This window comes from Mustelus asterias, chromosome 18, assembly GCF_964213995.1.
Source record: "Mustelus asterias chromosome 18, sMusAst1.hap1.1, whole genome shotgun sequence".
In the NCBI taxonomy this organism is placed as follows: Eukaryota; Metazoa; Chordata; class Chondrichthyes; order Carcharhiniformes; family Triakidae; genus Mustelus; species Mustelus asterias.
The window spans coordinates 79,468,916-79,488,490 of NC_135818.1; the positions used below are offsets into that span (position 1 = coordinate 79,468,916).

Consider the following 19,575-nt stretch of genomic DNA (forward strand, 5'->3'; position numbering starts at 1 on the left):
ATTTCTTCATAACAGTAACCATCTTCTGGCATTATGCTTCCCAGGTACTTGGATGTGATAAAAGCAAAATACTGCAGATGCTGGAATCTGAAACAGAAAATGCTGGAAAATCTCAGCAGGTCTGACAGCATCTGTGGAGAGAATAGTCAACATTTCGAGTCTGGATGACCCTTTGTCAGAGCCCGTCATTGTAACTAACTCTGAAATATGCTAGCCAGCCATTCAGTTCAAAGACAATTAGTAATGGGCAAAACATCCTGGTCTTGCTAGTGATGCCCACATTCCATTAAAGAATAACAAAAAAGCTTTACTGAGGTTCTGCAGGAGCTTTCCCACCAGAGAAGTTTACTTTTTAATTGCTAAATTATGTATTTGTTAACTTTTAAAATAGATTCAAATATAAAAAAGATATTCTCTTTCTACTTGGCTCTGCTTGCCATCTCTCTGGCTTGTGCCAATGTGCTTCCTAACCCATCCACAGACCGCCTCCTCCCACTTGTTAACTGTTCCACTCAACTACGACTCCCCTAAATCATTACTGTGAACAAGGGCTCAGCTCGAGGTAGGAAGCAGCCTGCAGAGAGAGAGCTTCGTATATCTTCAATTTTCCACAAAATCAACTTTAATTTCCCAGGTGCCTCTCCTGCAAAGGTCGCCTTGCTTTTATTCTTTAACCTTCTAATCTTTATCTGTATCCTTAAGTTGATTCTATTTTCGTTCTTCCTGTGACGCACCTGTTTTGCCATTGCTACTGTTAGGGGAGGTGGCAGCGTTGTAGTATTGTTACTGGATGAGTAATCCAGAGACCCAGGGTAACGCTCTGGGGACTCAGGTTTCAATCCCATCACAGCAGATACCTGTAATTTTAAAAACCTGGAATTAAAAGTCTAATGTTGATCATGAAACCGTTGTCGATTGTTGTAAAACTCCATCCGGTTCACTCGTGTCTTTTAGGGAAGGAAATCTCGTGCTTGCCGGGTCTGGCCTATACGTGACTCTGGACCCACAGCAATTTGGTTTGACCCTTAACTGCCCTCTGAAATGGCTTAAGCTACTCAGTTCAAGGGCAATTCGGGAAGGACAACAAATATTGGTCCAGCCACTGTTGCCTGCTCCAAATGAATAAGAAAAAAGAGGCTCTGCCCCTTTTTGAAGATGTGAATTTTCAATTTCATGCGAGTGGAACCTTTGTGACTTGAACTGAGACGGAGCAAACTGTAAAAATGCATGAGGCCATATTCTAAAGTGGAGGTGAGAAACCAACAGATTGCACCTGGGAGTGTGAAGAGAGAGACATTTCCTACAAACCAGACACCAATTAACACTCATGGAAGAAACATTACAAGTGCAAAGTACTAGATCTTGAAACAATGGCTGGCACAGACAGGCATACCCCAGACCTCTGGGCATTTTAAAATATGATGTGGAGATGCTGGCGTTGGACTGGGGTAAGCACAGTAAAAAGTCCCACAACACCAGGTTAAAGTCCAACAGGTTTATTTGACAGCACTAGCTTTCAAAGCCTCAAGCTTCCTCTTCAGGTGAGTGAGGACTTGTGTTCACAAACAGGGCATATAAAGACACAAACTCAATTTATAAGATAATACCATTTTAAAATAGTAAGTCTCACAACAGCAGGTCTTGTGAGACTTCTTACTGTGCTTACCCCAGTCCAACGCCGGCATCTCTACATCATTTTAAAATAACCAGTCACTGGAAAGAGATTGCAAGTGACACATACGGTTTCAAGAAAGTCTTTGGCAGATGAATCAAGCTCTATAATTTCTCCCTTTCTCACTCTCTCTTTGAGTGAATGTGTTGCCCAGTTTGGGAAGCCAATTCCACCAGGCACCTACCAGCAAACCGAGATCTTGTAATAATTGCAAAATCTGACCGTTCAAGAAACCAGCTAACTTAAATCTGCTGCAGAGTTTAAAATCTATGCCTTCCGGACAATCAAATAACACTTAACAAAATAAACTTAAAAGACTGAGGAGATTGAATAGAGGGGAGCCAGTCCATCCTTCCTCGCCTGGTCATAACACTACATTGTAGTTATCTACTGCTCCAGCTTAGCATTCAAATATTTTCCCATGTGTGAATTATGCATGCATATGTTCTTTCTAGGCACTAACCCCGTTATCCTCCTCACCCATCCCATTTGCCAGCCACTTGTTTGCATCTCAAATTTTCAGAAACGTGTGATGAACAATTTTGCATGCTGCCTTTTATGGTTTCATGGTTGTCCTTGAATAAGTGTCTTTTAAAAGCTTCTATAATTTGTCCCCATATAGCTAATCCCCTCTAATGTTGTTGCCAACTAATCTTTTCTTATCCCAACCAAAGTTCCCAACAACTTCAGTTTCTTTATATTTGTTTCAGGTTTGCTGACTGACTCTGGCTTGTTTTCTCCAGGTCATTCACACTACCTCAAAGGTGTCTGCAGTCCAATTCTGATCCTTTACACATCTGGGATTTTAGTTGCACTAAGATAGTCACAAGCATTTTCCCAGGGTGGAAGAGTCAATTACTAGGGGGCATAGGTTTAAGGTGTGAGGGGCAATGTTTAAAGGAGATGTACGAGGCAAGATTTTTACAGAGGGTGGTGGGTGCCTGGAACTCGCTGCCGGGGGAGGGAGTGGAAGCAGATACGATAGTGAGTTTTAAGGAGTGTCTGGACAGATACATGAATAGGATGGGAATGGAGGGATATGGTCCCCAGAAGGGTAGGGGGTTTCAGTTCAGTCGGGCAGCATGGTCAGTGCAGGCTTGGAGGGCTGAAGGGCCTGTTCCTGTGCTGTAATGTTTTTTGTTCTTTGTTCTAAGATTGGTGGCCGTGTCTCCACCTGCCTGGGCCTTCAGCTCTGGCATTTCTCCCATAACTTCTCAATGTTTGTCTCCTTCTATACTGCTACGTTGACCGAGCTTTAGTTAAGCTGTTTGGCTTGGTGTCAAGTTAGTCTGATAACAGACTTCTGAAGCGTCTTGGGACATTTTATTACGTTAAGTAAACTATATAAATGCACATTGTTGAATTTCTCCCCTCAACATGGCACTTTTCTTTCCTGACAACCTTCTACCTATCTGTAGCAGTCTCCTCCACCTATCTTTACTGATGTGCTCTCCAATAATAGCTCAACCATTTCACTACTCTGTGACAGTGTGTACACTATATATTTCTCTCTCTCTCCTCCCCCCCCCCCCCCCCCCCCCAAAAATAATCACTTTTAATTGCTTTGGAGAATCAAGGCCTTATACTTTGTACTGCAATTAGATAATTGTGGCATAATTTTAATAATTATTGCTTTTAGGTGTACAAGTCTTCAGCTTTATTTGCTTTTGAGTGTATTTTAATTTCACTTTTCAGGTGCGTGCTTTTTAGTTAAGTTATTTGAGTTCCCCTGGGTTCAGGAAAATGGAGCTTTCGCAGGGTGAAGGCTTAGTTTTTTTTCCCCCCTCAAAACATTTCACATCAAAACTAATTCACTAATTTTGTGGAGTACTCGTGAGCTGGAAAAGAAGCACCTGAGAAATTTCTGTAGTCAAGATAGCAGCTCCAGTGTGTTTATGGTTACATATACTTTGTCATCTGTACTTTGCTTGTTCCTGACTACAGTTTAAGATTATGATGTTTCTGTTGAGAAGCAGCCACCTCAAGTGGCCAAAATTCTGGTGGTTGTATGAGGTTGACTGACTGACTGTTTTGTTGCCTCAGTGCACCATGTTGTGGGGTTTGTGATACTGAGCTCTACATCCTGGGGAATCTTTAGTGTAGGCCTAAAGCATGTGTGAAGTGACTTGATCCCCCACCACCATCACCAGGAAGGGGGATGTAGTGATGAAATCGAGCCGCTATTGGTGGGATTGTGTAGGTTCAATAACATCTTGCCTGCCTGTTGCTGTAGCTGTAAAATTGCATGTTAAATAGACAAGAAAAGGGACTTTGTTCATCCACAGGATTAAAGCTGCACATTTTGGTGACATTCATGCTTCAATAAGCAGTTAACTTGAATGAGCTTTCAAGATCACTGCTTTCTGCAGGAAAGGTTCTTGTGACACAAATAATGCATTTTTGATTAAAAGTAAAAGCTTTACTGTACAATGCCTCTGTCAATCTTCACTTAACAATTGAGTATAAAGTCTGGTTTGGGTAAGCAAACTGTGTTCCTGCTGGGAAAGAGTGTACATTCCAGCAACGCTTTTGATAGTTTGGATTTCTCATTCAGACACTCATCTGCCAAAAATGAGCAATGAATACCCACACATTCATGCTTGAATCTCTCCAATCCAGATTCTTCCCTGCTGCAGCACTGAACAACTAACTAAAGTAAGAAATAGCATAATACATCATGGTCTGTCATGGGGGACATCATCTGTTTCTTGAGCTGTTAACATTGTCTGGCTCATGGAATTGCCCTCACGTAGCCAGCATGTCCCCAGCAATGGCGCCTCTTTCTCTCTCTCTCCCCCCCCCCCCCCCCCCCCAACTAGCTTTCCTTTTCCCTTTTGGCAGCATCCACAGAATGGGGGTCAGCTTTTACACTTGTTCACGATCCCTATCTTTCACCATCTCTCAAACCCTCCATTGCTTGTATTACAAGACTGCTTCTATGGTTGTATGATTCTATGGTTAGTCTCCACTGAGCCTTGGGTTGAACATTGAAAAAGTCAAAAGTGTTATATCTCAACAGAAATGCCAACTCCATACTCTGGACATTAGTTCAGCCTTTCTTCTTGACCTCTGCCCTGGTGAAGCAGATGCTCAGATCTTCAGCTTCTTGTTAAACCTCAAGCTGGGCGTCCGTATCCTTTCCATTACACCTCCTAGGTGTTAGCAAGGAAGACTTTGTCGTTTCTGGTATCTAGATCGATGCCAGATAATCCATCCAGTTTCATTCCTTTCAGACTTTTTACTGGTTTGATATAACTGACCTGAGCCATTTCAGAGGGCATTTAAGAGTCAACCACGTTACTGTGGATCTGGAGTCACGTGCATGCTTAAAAGCCGTTAGTGGACTATCAACAATGGTTCCTTTAATTCTAGATTTTTATGGAATTAAATTTCACCATCTGCCATGGTGGGATTTGAACCCAGGTCCCTAGAGCATGAACTGAGGTCTCTGGATTATTAGTCTAGTGACAATACCACAACCGCGCAGCCTCCCATTCTGGAATTCTTTTCTCCCATCCTTTGCACATCTTCACCTCCTTTTCCTTTTTAATGCACTTCTGTGAATCCACCTCATTGACCTCCCACCTCCTTTGACTAAGCATCCACTTTTCTTCTTCTTAGCTTCTGAAGCACACTAGGGAGGTTTATTTCTACATCAGAAGTGTATGAATAGAAGTTGCTGAATTGGTACCTTATATTAAATTTTCAAACCTCAGTTTTGCATCCACATTATAAGTTAGATTTTGAAAATTGCACTTCTTTCATATGTTCTGTTAAAATGAATTGAAATGGGGTGAGAGTTAAGGATGGAAATGATCTCTTGATGGGGAAGTTCAATCCCTCATCATAGAACTCACTTTTCCCAGAGGTGATGATACTCCAAGTTGTCACAGCAGAGTTTATATCTCACTTTCATAACTCTTAAATGAGGTATTCATCAATTTCTGATAGCTCAACTGGCTTATGGTGACTGAATGAATCAAATTCTTTAATTCTATGGATTTGTGGATTTTTATTGTTTCTGGAATCTGACGCTGATTTTTTTTTCCTCTGTGAAATACAAGCCACTGGTCTTGCTTAACAATATTTATTAGATTCTGTTTTGAAGTTCAGCTGAAAGAATTTGTCTCTAGATTTCTTTTACCGTTTTATTCTAAACGGGGCATGTGCCCTTCTCAAACTTTACCACCAGTTTATATAACTGAAACATCTGATCTCTGTGCTACAGGTATGTAAGTGAATTTTGGATTCTGGTGATTTGGTTCAGGAGCCTAACTGAACCAAATAGTAGCTCTTTTGAATGTGTATGGTAATAAGTTAATTTCCCTTCCAAATATCACTTACTGGATTGTACTATTTTTTTGAAGTTGCGACTTAGATTCTTCAATTTCCATTATTCTATCTAAAAAACAAATGGGCTGAAATAATACAGACATGGAAAATTAAAGTCAGCTCCACTTTCAATAACTATAGCTGAAATTGCCAAAGATTTCTCTCTGCCATGGAAATTCCAAAGAACAAAACCCTGCTTTCTCGAAAAACAGACACCTTTCTGGATTAGCTGAAGGCTGCTGACTCTCCACTCAATGCCAGCATAGAGTACGTGACCACTCCTAACACAGCTCCCTTCATCCTTTGAAATCACCTTTCTCAAAATATGAAACCCTTTTATGTTCTCCTTATGGCCACCACTTTTGGGTACTTTATATGGTTTTGATCTTTCTCGTGTTTTAAACCTTTTTTGCTTCCCTTTGAAATTTAATGACAGAACACAATGCACTTTCTTTACCTCCTAATGCAAATTTCTGCCAATGCCTTATTTACTTGTAGAACTTTGAAGGCTTTCACACCTAATCCCTTTGTCCTCAACTTTGTAGACACTCGGGCCCCAGCTTAATTAAATTAGTCACACACGCAGGTGTGCGCACACACGGCCCCCACGAACCTGCTTCACAGAATACCACAGTAGATCCCAAAAACATTTTTAAAAATAATACCCTCTTCACAAAGTGGTTAAGTTTTTAGCACATAGAGCTAAATCTAATCTAATCTAATGTAAGCTGGAGAAAAGATTGAAACAACCTCCAAAAAGAAAGAAGCTGGGCTGGAAGGGAATGTGAACTGTTGTTTGGAGGTGGGGAGGGGAAAGAGATGAAATGCAGGGATTTTGATGCAGCTGAAACAGTGAAGAGGAGTTTATTGCATTGTTGAGATACATAATGTTCTTTTCTATCTTTCGTTTCAGATCATTTCACCATTGGGCCGTTTGTGCTATTCGTCATCTGCGGTAAGTTTGAGCCAGCGCCAACTGCCCTATAAAATTAGGAAGAGAATAGTAATATGATAGAATTCAAAAAGATATTGACCATTCAGATTTCCTTTGTATTATCCTCCTTTCTCAATTGTCTGTTGGGGTGCCTGCAGTTTCAAGTACAGGTAACAGTTTACCAATGGAGGAACTAATTCCGGTGAAATCTTTCCCTCCATTTTATTGACATCTTCATCCTTCCTCCAGTCCTGGTTTCCAGCATTTCCCCAGCTGCACCTACGTTGCAATACCTTCACTGCTTCATAACTGGCATAGAAAATTTGGATCAAATTTGGAATCTCTTGCAAAAAGCTTTTAGAACAAAGAGCAGATAATGAAAGTCAGGACACACAGAAGAGTTGGCACGAAAGTACAACGAAAGAAATGATGAGAGATATCACAAAACAAACCCAGCTGGCAATAAAAACACTTTTCCAAAATATATTAGAAGCAAGAATATTAGGATGGGGCAGTTAAGAGCCACATTTGGGGTGGAGAGGGGGAACTTTAAATATTTTGGCTCAATTTTCACAATTGGATATTGGAGTACCCTGTGCTAATGGCTTTAGCCCATTACTCTGTTTCAAATCATAGAATTGTACCAGATGAGGCCATTTGGCCCTCTGATTTGTGCCAGTTGATTCAAAGGGCAATTTAGTTAGTCCCATCCCTAACTCTTTCACCATAACTTTGCAATTTTTTCATGCTCATATAAATTGAAAAATTAACTTGTGCTTGGTGGAGTTTGGAGTTTTCCCTCTCTTGCCCTTTAGATCCTCTCGTTGTTTAATGGCTGGTGCAGACTCAGTGGGCTGAAGGGCCTCTTTCTGTGCTGTAGAATTCTGACTCAATGACTCTTGAACACCTCACACCCCTACATGTTCAGTACATACGGCATATTTCTTCCCAAGCAGGTGCTTATCAATCTGCCTGTGCAGAGTAATTACACAATCATGTTCAAAACTGTCTTTGCACTCCAGTTCAAATACTCTTTGACAACCTTCTATCTCATGAGACAGTGGTTTGCTCCATGGTGGTCAACTATGTTAAACATCACCTGTTCCAGCTTCGGAGGCTCATTCTCACATGGCTGTGTCTGTTGCATTTGCTGAAGAGGAAGATCGTGAGTGGGCAGGTGCTGGCCTAACGCTGGGCTTTCATGAGCTGAGTAATCAGTTAGCAAATTTATTAGGTGATAATTGTACACCAGCTTAAGCAGGGACCCCTCACCTTCACAAATCATAGAATCTACCAAGCTTACTGACTTAGGGTGAAAAACTAAACCATTTTCCGTTTTGCTATAAACTGGATCTTTCAAGATCATTTTCAAGCAACTTGCACCTTCCAGGGATCCTAAGAAAGACGTTAAAGAGGAAAAGTTCTTGATTTGTGTAGATTCCATGAAATGAAATTCATGTTGAAATTGCTAGCATTAGGATTCAGCTGCCTGCAATGTCAAAATGCCAAGTTAAAATATTTCAAATAGTGTTTGTTATTTTCCCAGGCCACCAATTTTAATTGAGTCAGCTCAAGTGTATCTGTATTTTGATGTTCATTTGCAGACTGTCCCATTTTATTTTGCAGCCAACAACAAAATTATTTATTGATGGAAAGTTTATTGAATCAAACACCTCAGAATGGATTGACATTCACAACCCTGTAAGTGTGTGTTTTTACATTGATTTTTACATGAACATTCTAGAAGACTGAATCATACAGCATGTAGCTGAATAACCCACTGGTTATTGGGCTGGAAACATGGTGCTGAGGCATTACTGTGATGAGGAATAAAAATCCTCGAGTTGTGTATATGATGTGAAATCTTCCTCTTTCAAATTAGTTTTTAAAAAATAAAGTTAGTGATTTTGAAATATCCATGGAACATGAGGCGAAAGTGGTAAATTATGAAGGAACGGTATGCTAATTAGCCGAGATGAGAAGCCTGTTGGAGGACCAGCATAAGGCACTGGAAAGGAACTCCCTCGCTGAGATAAACAAAGGAGTTTCTGCCTGGTGTTTCTGTTATCGCAGATGTGCAAATCCAGGGAGTTTCTCCTTGTGCTCCACCGCAGAGTGCCTTGGCGCTATCATTTAATCATTTTGTGGTTCCATTGAATGCCGTTGTATCCTACGTATTGACAATTCGAACATTTAAACAGTAATAGCTAGAATTTTATGATCCCTACAAGTTCTCGCACACTTTTTTCATTTTCTGAAGTACAGACTGTTTTTTCACTTACAATGGGAATTCGGGGATCTGTTGTGATCATTTGTCCTGCTATTTCTGAACTTGCTGCTTCTAGGCAACAAATGAGGTGATTAGCAAAGTCCCAAAGGCCACTCAGGAGGAGATGCTTGCGGCCGTGAATTCCTGTCAGCGTGCTTACCCCTCATGGTCAGAGACATCAGTACTGAGTCGGCAGCAGATTTTTCTAAGGTACCAGCAGCTCATCAAAGACAATATGGTAAGTGATACCGTACCAGATGTGTTAATTAGTATTTAGGGGAAGCCTTAAATTTGAGGGATGGGATTGGGAGAATCCTGTGAACAGGTAAATGGTCTCTGGAAGCACAGAATTTTGTTTGCAAGTCTTTCTCGCATTTACCCGTCCCTTTACTAAGAGCGTTTGTGAATGTTGTTTTGAAGGGAAGATTGTCTCCCAATTTCTCGGACCATGTGCTTGCTAATTTTTCAGGAAAGTGTTCTCACTTCAGTGTAAGTCTGAAGCAGGTGCTTAAAGCCACATAAGTCCAAATCAAAAATACCTAGGGGCTAATTTTAACCTTGCCCATCTGTGAGAATCATGCGCTCAATCTGATTTTGCCTTTACTTGCCTTTAGCAGAAAGGAAATCTGTCAGTTTCCTGCTGGGCAAGTTAGATTAAAGTTAGCTCTCCTGTTTTTTCCTTCTCACTGGGAAAGTGATTGTCCTCCCCTTGCCATTTTTCTGTAGCAGTGCTGTGGAGCACCTGGTGTTTCATATCCTGGGCTCAAACCCTCATCTTACCGTCCCCTGCCTGAGTGTTATCCCTTCTGGTTATAATCACTTGGTTTTTTTGCACTTGGCTTTAACAATTTCTTTCTTAACCCTGGCTCAGACTGAAATCGCCAAGCTTATCACAAAAGAGCAAGGCAAAACATTGGCAGATGCTGAAGGAGATGTTTTCAGAGGCTTGCGTGAGTAACGTGTGGAATCCCAAGTAAATGTATTATAAAATGATTTCCTGCTGAAATTTTAACCTCCATAAATTTCACATGTATAGTTACAGATAAAGAAGGAAAGTTTTTTTTAGCCCAAAGAACAAAGAAAATTACAGCACAGGAATAGGCCCTTCGGCCCTCCAAGCCTGCACTCGCCATGCTGCCCGACTGAACTAAACCCCCTACCTTTCTGGGGACCATATCCCTCCATTTCCATCCTATTCATGTATTTGTCAAGACGCCCCTTAAAAGTCACTACCATATCTGCTTCCACTACTCCCCCTACAGGGAGTTACAGGCACCCACCACCCTCTGTGTAAAAAAAACTTGCCTCGTACATCTCCTTTAAACCTTGCCCCTCACACCTTAAACCTATGCCCCAAGTAATTGATTCTTCCACCCTTGGAAAAACCTTCTGACTATCTACCCCTCATAATCTTGTAGACTTCTATCAGGTCGCCCCTCAACCTCCGTCGTTCCAGTGAGAACAAACCAAGTTTCTCCAGCCTCTCCTCATAGCTAATGCCCTCCATACCAGGCAACACCCTGGTAAATCTTTTCTGTACCCTCTCCAAAGCCTCCACATCCTTCTGGTAGTGTGACGACCAGAATGGAACACTATATTCCAAGTGCGGCCTAACTAAGATTCTATGAAGCTGCAACATGACTTGCCAACTTTTAAACTCAATGCCCCGGCTGATGAAGGCAAGCATGCCGTATGTCTTCTTGACTACCTTCTCCATCTGTGTTGCCACTTTCAGTGACCTGTATACATGTACACCCAGAACCCACTGCCTATCAATACTCCTTAAGGGTTCTGCCATTTACTGTATATTTCCTATCTGTATTAAACCTTCCAAAATGCATTACCTCACATTTGTCCGGATTAAACTCCATCTGCCATCTCTCCACCCAAGTCTCCAACCGATCTATATCCTGCTGTATTCTCTGATGGTCCTCATCACTATTTGCAAATCCACCAACCTTTGTGTCGTCTGCAAACTTACCAATCAGTTACATTTTCCTCCAAATCATTTATATATATATATATGTATATAATATGAGCAAAGGTCCCAGCACTGATCCCTGAGGAACGCCACTTGTAACAGCCCTCCATTCAAAAACGCTTCCACTTCCATCATAATCCATAGTACCGTCCCCTCCAAATCTCTTGTGAACTTCTTGAATGATTCCAGAATACTTATGTCATTTGCAAAATACTTTTTTCCTTTCCAGTGTTTTGTGCCTTACTTTACCAAGAATGTTAAAATTGTCTTTCAAAAATCTATTCTGGTTATTTCTCTTGTACAACTCAAATGACAGTAAGCAGTGTAGAGGTTTTAATGTGTCCTCTGTGATAATACTTAATGATATCTTTGCTTTTCTCCCTACAGAGGTTGTTGAACACACTTGCAGTATCACATCATTAATGCTGGGTGAGACCTTGCCCTCCATCACCAAAGACATGGACACGTTCACTTACCGTCTGCCGATAGGAGTGTGCGCTGGCATCACTCCCTTTAATTTCCCAGCCATGATTCCACTCTGGATGTACCCTATGGCTTTGGTATGTGGAAACACCTTCCTGCTCAAACCTTCGGAGCGTGTGCCGGGAGCAGCCATGTTGCTGGCCAAGATGCTGCAGGACGCAGGAGCTCCAGATGGAACCCTCAATATTATCCATGGGCAGCATGATGGTAGGAAACTCAACAACTCTGTAAATGGTTTAAAATCTTTGAAGTTGACCTATCCCTTATCATTCTAAACACCTGTCTGTCGCTCTTCAAACAGTCTGGATAAATAATTGTGGTATTGAGCGTCATCATTGTGAGAGTTTCTTCGTGACGTGAGGTTAGCGAGTTCCTCTTGCAGTTCACCACCAGATCTCTCTCTCATTTCATTTTCTTGTAGTTAGAACTGACCCCAGGGTGTTGATTAATCATGTTAAAATTGACCATGTTTTGAGTTTTGACGGCCACAGCATTTCTTTATGAATAACCTGATGTTCTTCAACTTGTCTTTGTGCTTCCATTAAAGGAATTTGGATCATTACTTGGGTTTTTAGCCAGGTTAGCATGTTGTTACAGGTTGATGGCCATAACTTTCTTCTGTGGCTTATTGAAGAAATTCTCTTAAAGAATCTTGACAAATAATATAAAGCAATTCCTAGACAGCTGCCTGTGATGGTTTAAAATGGAGAGAGGAGAAAATGACACTTGGTATGGCATTTAAATTAGTTTTAAATATCATGTATAGTTATGAGGGGTAATGAATTATTGCTGATTTTTCTCATATAGCATGTACTAGTCCACAGTGGTTTGGAAACTCAAGATGCAAGACCAAAAAATAGTGCAATACTTTTGATACCAAAGTAGCATTTTTCCAAATCAATCTGCCCCCCCCCCCCTCAATTAACCTTACAGCGTTGCTGCGTTGCCTCTAGCTGTGCCCGTAGACTGCAAAAATGGGAATAATGCAATAAGTTTTCTTTTTTGCCTTTTTAAAGCTGTAAACTTCATCTGTGACCATCCAGCCATAAGGGCTATCAGCTTTGTTGGTTCCAATCAAGCAGGAGAGTACATCTACACAAGAGGTTCCAAAAACGGCAAGAGAGTCCAATCAAACATGGTGAATATCCTTTTCATTCCCTTGCACTTGAACATTTTTATTCTATTTCAGAGCAGCTGGGTGGAGGATTAAATTTGTACCTGATTTGAGAAGGGTTATTTCATTCCTGTTTTTAAAAAAAAAACAAGTTCAATTGTTTTTAGTTTAAACTAACAAGGCTGGTAATCTGGATACCTTCACATGCCCCTATAGGATCACTTGGTAATTGGAAGCTCAGTCGAACCACATTGTATCTCTTCACTTTTTTGCTTGTTGCAGTGTGACAGTTTATAATACCTGAGAGTCAGGTCAATCTTTTCTAAATTCACATCTGAAAGAGCTATTGTGTCATACGCTACTGCTGTACATAAACTTGTAAAGAAGCTGGGGAAAGGGGGAGATTATTGCAGAACATTGCAAATGCAACAAAGTTCGAGTGGGAAGGGAGGAGAATTCCTTAAAGGACAGTTAGTAAGTTGGCTGATAAGTTTGTTGTTTTTCTCAGTACTCCTGCGAGGTTATGCAAAGTATCTATCTACCTCCCGCAGCATGCAGGTTCTGACCATGGGTCCTTTGCCTTCTGTGTTGCTGAGTTCCAGTTCTCTGTTCTGCTGTGGTAGGGTTACCAAGCACAAGCCCTGCGAGAGAGATAAGATTGAATCACAAGAAACACGATCCCCAGACCATGCCGTATGGGCAATAGTCTGAGTGTAAATGATCCAGCCACCTCTTGGCTGCAGGGCATGTCTGACTTAGGAGATCATCACAACTTGCTCCTGGTAAGATGCAAGTCCTACTCCAAACTGTAGATGGCAGGAGACAAACTCTTTGCCATCACGGTCTGGTAGTACAGAAGAGGTTCTTTTGTAAGAAAGTCTTGTTTTTCTAGCCATACTAATTAGAGCCCTAGAACTTCAATCCTTCCAGCTCTCCTCTGTTCTGTGAAGGTTTCATTTTTTTAAAAATTCTTCCTTCAATGAGTGTAAATAGTGGTTTGAGCCTGATTTTTACCACATAGCCGCTTGGAGAGTGCAGGGAGGTGCCTTCATTTTACTTTTTCCTTTATCTGTGAATTCCTTGTAGGGTGCTAAAAACCATGGAGTCGTGATGCCAGATGCCAACAAGGAGAACACGATGAATCAGCTGATTGGAGCAGCTTTTGGTGCAGCTGGACAGCGTTGCATGGCCCTCTCAACCGCTGTCCTGGTTGGGGAAGCTAGAGATTGGTTGCCTGAACTGGTGGAAAGGGCAAAGAAACTGAGAGTCAATGCAGGTGTGATTACGCTTTCAATGCAATGGATGAAAGAGAAATTTGATTAAAAAGTGAAAGTAACTCTTGTGTGGCCCCAGTGCAAAGATGTGGGGTACAGGGGCAATCGGATGGACTGCAGGACCTGTTCCCGCAGCCACATTTTTGTTCTCTATAGTTGCAACCATATGAAACAGACTTTTCAGAGTAAATATGAAGCGTGCTCTCCTACCATCAAGAATGGAGGAGGTATGACCATAATTGGCATTTCTTGTCTATTCTGAGTTGTCCAGGGTTTTAACCCAAAGACACTGGGATGCTATAAAGATGCCAGGAATGCCAATTACCATGAACTGGTCCAAAATATTTTTCGAAGGAATAACCAAAATAGCTTCTAAGTTCTTCAGTGTGACAAAATGATCTTATTGGGTGAAACAATTTTATTAAATCTTTACAAACTGGCTAAATCCATTACTTCACTAAATAAGATAAATAAGTTTTTATTTGCGAGCTGTCCTTATCAGGCTATTAACAATATGTTCTATTGGAGTTTGTGATAAGGTGGAGGAACAAGGCAGAGCAACCTGCTTAATATATGTTCTGATTACAGCCTAACAGGCCGCTTGCTCTACATTCCTTCCGCACAATGTTAGGAAAAAGTGGTTGGCTTCGTTAATCAGGTGTAATTTTTTTGTTTTCTCCCTGATCCCAGGTGACCAGCCAGGCTCGGACCTTGGTCCTCTGGTCTCCCCTCAGGCAAAGGCCCGCGTGTGTGATCTGGTCCAGAGCGGAGTAGAGGAGGGAGCCAAGCTGCTGCTGGATGGCCGGAAGATCCAGGTGAAAGGATATGAAAACGGAAACTTTGTGGGGCCCACCATCCTTGGATCAGTAAAGGTGAGAAGAACGTAGATTTTTTTTGCCAGCCATCCGTTGATCAAGACCAAGCTTTCAAGCGGTATCATTTTTTTTGCTGCTCAAAATGGCCATGTGTCCAAGCCAGCTATCGCTCATGACAAAGATTACAATGTAGTTTATTCATATTCTGTACAACTGTGCCAACTGGTAACTTGCACTAAAATAATCTGTGGGTATTTGTTGGAAGTAACTCTGGGGATGCTTAGAGTTCCATGCATGTTCCAGGAATTGAGCTAACTTAGATTTGCAAGATGGGAGAAGATTTAATAATTTATTGTTTTATCCAATTACTAGAATAGTCAACATCTCCCCTTGGTTTGCAAGCATGATCCTAAGCTTTCAGTTGCCTGTCATTTTAATGCATTGTCATTTCTGTCCTTGGCCTGCTGCAGTTTTCCAGTGAAACTTAACACAAGCTTAAGGAACAGCATCTCGTCTTGCAGTTAAGCACTTTACAGCCTTCCAGACTCAACATTGAGTTCAACAATTTCAGACCATGAACTTGGACCCCTGTTTTGATTCTTTTTTGCCATGTACCGATTTGAATCTTGTTTTTCATGGGTTTTGCTTTCAGACAGAGCTGTTCTTCCATTATTCTTCCATTCACACACACCATGAATAGATGCTTTGTTTTGTTACTCCAACCATTACCTTTCTCTTTTGTTCCATGATATCTTTGTCATTTAATTTCTCCTGCTCCCTATCCCAGATCTTCCGTTTGTTCCTCCCCCACCCTATCAATGACACAAAATCCATCACATCTCAACCCTTCTTCAGAACTGAAAGTAGCATTCGACTCCAAACATTAACTCTGCTTCTCTCTTTGTAGATGCTGCCAGATTTGCTGAACATTTCCAGCATCCACAATATTTTGTTTTCAGTAAAATAGTGGTTACTTTTATTAACCAGATAACAAGATACCCAGATTTGACTAAAAGCTTGGACTACCCTGAACTGCTGATGAGGCAATCTCTTACCTTGCCATTTCAGTCAAGTCTGTTGAACCTTAATGCGTGTATGAATTTGCCAGTTTACGCTATATTGCTTGGACAAGGCCAGATGATTCCCTGCATTGGAGGGGAAGGAAGCAGCAGCTGCAAAATAGTAGCATGAAATAAAGAAAATCACCAGGTGTGGGAGTTGAACACAGCAACAACCTACATTTATGTAGCATTTTTGACATGGAGAAACATCCAAGGTGCTTCATGGAAGTGTGATCTGACAGACATTGATAATGCCTAAAGAAGGGAATATTAGATAGTGTGATAAAGATTGATCAAAGAGACCGACAGACCTCGATGAGAATCTTAGAGGGAGAGGTAGAACGATTAAAGGAGGGAACTCTAGAGCTTGGAGCCTTAACAGTTGATGGCATGGCTGCCTGTGATAGGAGAAAGATAGTGGGTGATGCAGAATCCAGAGTCATGGCAGCAACAAGTTCATTGGATGTTTGAAGGGCTGGATCGGGTTAGAGATGGGGAAAGGCAAGGCAGTTTGAACAAGGGGATGGAAATTTACATCAGGTGTCGGTATATGCCAATGAAAGTTGGGGTGATTGATGGAGTGAAGGTAATGTGGATTAGGATATGACCATCAGAGTTGGATGAGCTAGTTAATCATGGCTGACCAGCAGAATGTCTGGAGGTGACAGAGGCACAGATGAAGCATATGACAGCAAATAAGCTGAGGCAGGGACAGATTCAGGTGATGTTAGAGGTAAAAGTGGGAGTTTTTGATGGTACAAATTTGAGGTCCTGGTAGAAATTGGGGAAGGAAGGTTTGTCCAAACTCTATGGCAAAGGAAATTGTGATGCCAATCTTCGATAAGAAGCCAGTTAATTGTGGCCAGTTGGCTTTAATTGAATCATTGGTGTGCAACCCCTGCCTGTGGTCTGGATTTAAAATATAAAGCACTTGTAGAAACACCAGCGTATCAGGTTTGGTTAGTATGAATAGCTAAAGGACAGGTAATGCATGATCAGCCTTTATATTTGTATTATTTTGAAGAAATAGGTAAAGAAAATGCATAGATGTGATTTGGATTTTCGATAAGTATTAGATAGGGAAGGATTGGGAAGAACGTGACCATGGTTAGGGATACTTGGAGAGTTGGAAGAGGGCAGTGATCTGTGTTAGGGTTGTTCTTTGCGTATGTATTTATTTTCAAGGATTACTAGATGGGCACATGGTGGCAGCACAGCTAAATATGGAGAACAGAAAAAATAATACGTCCTAGAAAAAAGAGCATTAACAGAATCCTTTAAATGGTAAGATTTTAAACAGAAGTGAACAGAAGAATAGCAGATTTACCAGTTATTAAAGGTGGCAGACAAAGCCACAAAAAGGCAAATAGACTTTTTTAAAATATTGAGACATGAAATACAAAAGCAATGAGATAATGTTGAGCTTGTATAATCAGGATAGATTGTGTACAGTCTGCCATTTCTTAGAGGTTTCTCTTTTTCAAAAAGACACGTGCTGTAAGGGTGTTATTTACCATTATTAGAAAGGGTGACATACAACCATAGAATCCTTACAGTGTAGAAAGAGGCCATTCAGCCCATCGAGTCTGCATCAATTCTCCGAAAGAGCATCCCATTCAGGTCCTCCCCTCCTCCCTATCCCCGCACACTTACCATGGCTAATCCACCTAACCTACACATCTTTGGACTGTGGAGGAAACTGGAGCACCCGGAGGAAACCCACTCAGATGTGGAGAATGTGCAAACTCCACACTGTCACCCAAGGCTGGCGTTGAACCCGGATCCCTGGTGCTGTGCGGCAGCAGTGCTAACCACTGTGCTGCTGTCCCATGTTGAGGCTTTTCCACGAGAGCCTGAATAAATAAAGCTGACAAGGTTAGCAACATTCAGGAATGATGAGATAAATAGTTATGGATTATTTCCACAGGCTGGAAATGGAGGGTATAGAGTTTTACGGTTTTCACAAAAAGAGGGGATGGAAACATTTATATTCTGAATAGAACTCTTTGCCACAGCCTTTGGTTCAGAATTGATGAATCATTTTAAGAGTGTTAGATAGTGTATTGTTTTAAAAAGGAATATTTGTGAACCAAGTAGAATTAGACAGGTCTGAGTATGCTGCAAAGTGAGTGCAGCCACAAAGACTTATTAAGACTTTTGTTTTTCTCCGTAGCCTCAAATGAAGTGCTATACTGAAGAGATCTTTGGACCGGTCCTCGTCGTCCTTGAAGCAGAAACACTAGATGAAGCTGTCGATATCATCAACCAAAACCCATATGGAAATGGCACTGCCATCTTCACCACCAACGGTGCTACAGCCCGTAAATTCACACACCAGGTTGATGTGGGACAGGTGTGTTTTCAGATATAGCTCCACATGTTTTCAGAATGGGTGTACTCCGATTTATTTGAATTGGCCTCAATGTAGATGATTTGACAGAGAGCTGGCTACACCTGTTGGTAGATAAATGTATGATATGGTTGAGCAAGTGCTGCTATCCTTTTGTCATGTTTCTAGTTGTACACATCAGGCCTGTTACCTGTGTTGTTCGAGTTGATTTCTGAGGAGCTGCTTGAGATGCCCAGCCTATGTGAATGTCTGCTCTCTTTTTACCTGTATGAATGTACAATTGTGTTAGAGAGGATACTAGGGCAATGATTAGTCAGCATGCTTCACTTAAGCTGGCCAAGTTAAAATAATAGAACTGGAGAACTTTACCTGTTTTTCTATATGCAAGAAAATATTAAACAAAGACTAATTGTCTGCTCTGAGCTCTTTAAATTATAGTTTAAAGTCTAATGCTTATCGTGTAAACTGCTGTACTCTCATTTAATCAGTACAGGTTTAGTTGACTTTTTATAATGAAATATGTAATAGGCAAAATCACTATCTTGTACAGCTATGTTAAATGTCTATCACTTAAGTGAAATAATCTAATTTATCTCTTCCCAAACAGAGAGGATATGCCAACTTGAAATGTCAAGGCCAGCTGGCTTTCTTTTCCCTTCTCCTTTCTCCTCCTCTCTTTCCAACTAGCCACTCACGGGTCTGCCCTCTACTTTGTGCCATCTGACAACGTGTTCAAAGTGGCAGCATGCCATGTGGGAATCTGAAACAGGAATCCGCATTGTGCTCATAGACATGGTTGTTACCCATTATTTGATGTGATGCGTCGGTTTGGAGCCATGTATTTGGCCCAGTTTGGTAAATTATGGCTTTCTTTTATCCCCTTCAGATTGGAGTGAACGTGCCCATCCCAGTTCCATTGCCCATGTTCTCGTTCACTGGATCACGAGGCTCATTCAGGGGTGATACCAACTTCTACGGCAAACAGGTGTGTGTATATAATATATATTATATGTTAGTCCCCGAGCCAGAACAGTTTAGGCTGCAGTAACATAAAGTTCACAGGATGTGGTGTTTAACCAGCTGCTCTTTGTTGCAGTAAGGGTGGGGTCTGCCAAATCCCAGCCTTCTGCAGCCCTGTGCTATCACTGAGCCTGAAGCCTGGGAAAGTGCAGGTGCCCTCAAAAGTGTTACTAATGGGCCCATTCCAGTGAGGGACCAGAATTTATCAGTGGCATTTCAACCAGTAGATTTCACACCTTAAACATTATGATTGGAGAGCTTTCAACATTG

General features: G+C 41.4%; 1 protein-coding gene across 2 annotated transcripts in view; it reads left to right on the top strand.

The window, feature by feature from the left end:
* aldh6a1 (aldehyde dehydrogenase 6 family, member A1) overlaps positions 1 to 19,575 on the top strand; it is a 47,818-nt gene that overhangs the window by 24,943 nt on the left and 3,300 nt on the right. For both annotated transcript variants that reach the window (XM_078234360.1, XM_078234359.1), the window contains exons 2-11: positions 6,918 to 6,959; positions 8,565 to 8,639; positions 9,284 to 9,445; positions 10,079 to 10,157; positions 11,576 to 11,878; positions 12,688 to 12,809; positions 13,872 to 14,061; positions 14,750 to 14,931; positions 18,109 to 18,288; positions 19,172 to 19,270. In XM_078234360.1, the coding sequence (XP_078090486.1) occupies positions 6,918 to 6,959; positions 8,565 to 8,639; positions 9,284 to 9,445; positions 10,079 to 10,157; positions 11,576 to 11,878; positions 12,688 to 12,809; positions 13,872 to 14,061; positions 14,750 to 14,931; positions 18,109 to 18,288; positions 19,172 to 19,270 (1,434 nt within the window). The remainder of the gene's footprint in view (positions 1 to 6,917; positions 6,960 to 8,564; positions 8,640 to 9,283; positions 9,446 to 10,078; positions 10,158 to 11,575; positions 11,879 to 12,687; positions 12,810 to 13,871; positions 14,062 to 14,749; positions 14,932 to 18,108; positions 18,289 to 19,171; positions 19,271 to 19,575) is intronic.